This window comes from Cynoglossus semilaevis, chromosome 11 (genome assembly GCF_000523025.1).
Source record: "Cynoglossus semilaevis isolate Cse_v1.0 chromosome 11, Cse_v1.0, whole genome shotgun sequence".
NCBI lineage: Eukaryota > Metazoa > Chordata > Actinopteri > Pleuronectiformes > Cynoglossidae > Cynoglossus > Cynoglossus semilaevis.
This window is the reverse complement of record NC_024317.1, coordinates 12261188-12265840: the sequence shown is the minus strand read 5'-3', so window position 1 is coordinate 12265840 and position 4653 is coordinate 12261188. Positions and strand designations below refer to the sequence as shown.

Sequence of the window (4653 nt, the reverse complement as noted above, 5' to 3'; positions counted from 1 at the left end):
CCTCGCTGCCCCCTCCATGACCACAGTTTGGTGGTAACCTGACATGGATGGGGCCATGCCTGAATGCAGGTACTGTAAATGGTCCAGAATGCACCACTTCACAGTTTAACAATGGACACAGGTCATCTGTCATATTCCAGTTTCCATTTCCCAGACTGTAAATCTCACCTAATAGTCAAGAGCAGGCCAACAACACCGTGCCCACAGAATGGCTCTGACTGAAGTCACTCAACCTGTGCCGAGGGGTGAGCGTGTCTATCGGAGGCTGGGCCCCCCCACAAACCAAAAGTCCAGAGAGTCAGAGGAGAAACGGCCAGTACGGTAGCCATATTTACCTTAAGTCTAGGTAACCTAACGGACACCAGCGGCAATGAATGAGGTCTTTCTGGAAAGGCACAGAGTGGGCAATTCACAAACCAATGCCTTGTATAAACACAGGGCATATTTTATAAAGCCCATCTGGAAACCATAGCAGAGTCAGATGCCAGTTCAAACACACTGAAAACAGAATATAGCTCGCTTTAAAGTGCATTCTTTGCCGTTTGGACATTTAAGGTTTACAGGTCTGAATCTAACCTCACAGGCCTGCACCTGTCCGCCTGCTGACTCACCCATGAAAGATTCTTCAGATACTGGGGATTCTGGGACAAGGGCTCCTCTATCTTTCGGAAAGCTCATAGAAAAGTTGGCGTTTCATCGCTGAAGATCATTTCTAAGTCTCCCTTTTCCATGTGTTGGCAGACACTACGGTTTTCCAGGGACGGATAATGAACAGTGATATTTTCTAAAGTGAATCCAGGTGGATTTCAAGCCCAATAGAAGAAACGTTTATCTTTACTGTCCTTTTTTTTGTGAGATTTAAGCTTAAGTGTAGCTTTAAAAGATTGTATGTTTAATTTTCAGACATGCAGTATTGTGAGAAGGTCAGGGACCGATGGTGTCTTGGAGGCACCGTGCCTGCTGTGCTGAGGTCACAGTGAGGCTTCTGCACCACTTGAGCGTCTCCTTGAAAAATGTTTGCCTCCAGTTACTTGCAGAGTAAAAGACCCACGTTATAACCTGGGGGTTGCGTCCTTAAGATGGTAACCTGAGAGCTGCAGCTACTTCTTGCGTGATTTTCCCAGCTTTCAGACAAAAAAAAAAAAATCCCCATTTTCTTCTCAGAATTATAAATAAATCCAGATTTTTTTTTTCTTTTAATACCATCTCAGAATTATAAATAAATCCAGATTTGTTTTTTTTTCTTTTAATACCGAAACGTGTGCTTTTCTAGGTAAGAATTCTAAAGTCTGTTTTCTTCTTCTTTGCTTGCTTCGTCTCTGGCTACGCTGACTGTCACAGCCTAATGGTAATCTTTTGAGCAGATGGAAAGCTTGAAATTCTATGGGACGTTATTTCTGGCTCCGAATCGACTTGCATTCTTTCACTCTCACATTTCTCCCTTGAATCCTAAAATCGATAGTCCAAAATGATCTTGTTCATCGTTGGACAACAGAACGTTTTGTGTTATGACAGACTCATGTGGTCCTCAGTGACCTCTGGGTTATTTGTCCACCTTTCCACCTGAACAAGCCAGGATTTGCCTGGATGATCTCTGACAGCAGAGGAATGTGAATGCATTTCACTCAAAGGCCTTTGAGGCTGACCACCTTTCACTTTTTTTTTTTAACCCAATCCCTCCTCCTCTCACCCTCCGTATTAAGTGAATATGCAGTTAAATGGAGAGCCTGTCAAGGAGCCTGAAGCGTACACAGGTGTCCAGCAGTTTACTGAGGAAGGGAAGGGGGGAGTGCGGAGGAGTGGGCGTCGAGAGACTGGATCATATGAATCCTGGAAAATGACCTTCAAATATTCAATTTGCAGCGGTAACTTTTAGAAATCCAGGGATACATAAACATTACTTTATCCAAGTCTTTTTCTTTTTCTTTTTGCGTTATCTCTCATACTTTACCATCCCTTTTAAATCACTTTTAACGTACGTTCATAACTCCAGAATAAATTAAATGACTTTACCCACGTTTTGTTCATAATATTACAGCAAACACGGTAGAAAAAAAACCCCGAATTTCTCTTCTTGGAACTGTTCGTTTTAAGTGCATTTCGGTGCCTAAACAAATGTCGCGAAAAAGCTACAAAACAAAAGCAAATATAGCTACTAACTCGACCACTAACTCGTTATAACTTCGTCACCAGTGTGTCTAACGTAATGTCTAACGTCAAACATTTACTGTCACCATGCACCTGACCGAAAGGGTTTCAACTTCAAAATAATAAAAAATAAATGAATAAAAAATAAATGAGCTGTCACTTACGGTCGTCCTGACATCTCACAACGGCTAATAGACAGACGTGGCTTGCTATAAGCAGCAGTACAGTCCTGGAATCCATTAAGCTGAACATGTCTAAATATTAGACATGCAGGGCCCAGAGACAGAGGTGCGAAGGTGGCGCTGTCTTCTCTCAGTGTTTTCAAGTGTGTGTGTGTCCAGTTACCGAGCCAGAACCATTCGACTATCACCCTCTCCAAACACCGACGCGGGGGAATCCAGCGGCAGGACCCGGACCTGCAGCAGAGACTCAGCGCTGGACCACTTAAAGCCAGACGCTGTAGTTCTAGTCCCCGTTGCCTTCAATGAATCTTCGTATATTCCCAAATATCAGTCCGGCCCCTTACCCCCTGTCAGGCTGAAACCTGAGCCCCGATTCCCTCCCATTCTGTCAGCCAGCTCCCATTATCCCAGACCTCGACCACTCCTTTCTCCACGTGCTGCCACTGGACCCAAAACTTGAGTCTGTCCTCTGTGACTTAGTCTGGTTCCCACCTCCGTGTTGTTAGAAAGCGTACCAGTGTCAGGACCGGTTCGTTACGCCAGTGTCCTGCGGCTCTAGAGACTATCCAGCATGTGTCTGTGTGTTTTTGTGCATGTTGAGGATTTTTGGCTCATCCATCAATTTAGGGTCTGTTTACAATTTTTTGGACCCTTGTGAGTTTCTCAACTACATCATTTCTTATGGCACCTTAGCTCAGGGGCCAAACCTCTGTCAGTGGTGCAGAAGACCTGGGTTCGAATCTCGGTAAAGCAACTGTGCACTTAAAAAAGTCAAATATTGTGGTGAGCAAAGCTGCCTTAGAAACAGTTGACGCCAGTTCAATTTCTGGCTGTTGCTAAGGCATGATGGTTCCATAGTGTAGCAGTTAGCTTAATCTGCGTTGCATGTAAGGACAGTCTTGGGTTCGATTCCCAGAGGAAACCACATACTCGGCACCTCCAAGGACTTCCGTTAACAAAAGAATTTCTCAAGTGTGGGATCGATGAAGAGGAAATTATTATTTATAATTTATTTTTTTTGAAACCCCAAGTGTTTATTTAGTGACTAATTATCCTTATCAATTTATTGATTAGTGTATATATATATATATACATACGCATATACAAATTATACTCTATTTTAACAATCCTTTAAGGGAGCAGTGTATATTATACATATATATATATATATATATCTTTTAACACTCTTTTGAGAGAGGTGTGTATATTATATATATATATATATATATATATATATATAGGCAGAATATAGATGTTTAATTCCAAATCCAACTTTTAAAAAACCCAAACCCATGTGAACGTCATTATGTAATTAGAAGGTTTTTATTTTTTAATAACTTCATTAGTCATGTTGAAACACTGCACGTCAGTGTGGGGTAAATGCGTAATGAAGCCCTGCCATTTAATATTGTCCTAAGGCAGTATTTCTATTCCACCGCAGTACATGTTCATACCATCACCTAACATTTCTGTCCAGAAATAAACTCATTACTCCATTACCATAATCCAGATATTGGTATTTCATTGCGTTTCACAATGCGTGCTAACATTTTGAATCCGCCTGCGTACAAGACAAATGTTTAATCTGAGTCAATCCGTGAATTTATGGATTTGTTCAGTTACAAATAAACAACTTTCACTGTTTTAAAATAACAGTAGCTGTAGTTGTAATAATTACAATATGACTGGCCAAAAAGCCTGCGTCTCACGCCTGGGCCTCATGTGACACAGGTGACACGAGGCCATAAATCACAGCAAATCACTGACTATCTGCTTCCACTCTACCACTGCACCTATATATAAATGGCATGAAGCAGGTTGGCTGCAGAACTTCTGCAGGGGGCTTACCCCTCTGCAGGTTGTGACCTCTGGGCTTTGACCTATGACCCATGCACACTTTATTGGAAACAGGAGCAGCTGGTGTGCTCTGAGTTTTGAGATTCTTCATTCACACAGTCCAGGTCGAAGGCAAGTCGAGTGGACCGTACGGCTGATCTCAGATCAGTGATGTGAGCTGCTTTACAGACCTGGAAATATGAAAACCGGCACGTAGAGAAACATAATATTGAAACAGTGTAAAAAAAAAAAAAAAAACTCTACTAGTAGAAGAGTAGTATTTAAATGGTAGCCCAGTACATGTACTGGTATTGTAGACGTGCATGTTTGTGATGCTGCATTTTCCATGTATTTCTTTGGGGCAACATCTGACACAAAACCTCCAACAACCTGTAATTTGCCTAGGTTGAATTGAACCATAAAGTTTCGTTGGGCTATGAATAGCAAAATTCCAAGTGAATGATTGACATTTTCCTTTTGTGATTAT

General features: G+C 41.9%; 1 protein-coding gene across 1 annotated transcript in view; it reads right to left on the bottom strand.

The window, feature by feature from the left end:
- col2a1b (collagen, type II, alpha 1b) overlaps window positions 1-3230 on the bottom strand; it is a 35115-nt gene extending 31885 nt beyond the window's left edge. Inside the window, exon 1 of the mRNA XM_008320609.2 lies at window positions 2313-3230. Coding sequence (XP_008318831.1) covers window positions 2313-2400 — 88 coding nt within the window. The 5' untranslated portion in view covers window positions 2401-3230. The remainder of the gene's footprint in view (window positions 1-2312) is intronic.
- Window positions 3231-4653: the final 1423 nt, after the last annotated feature.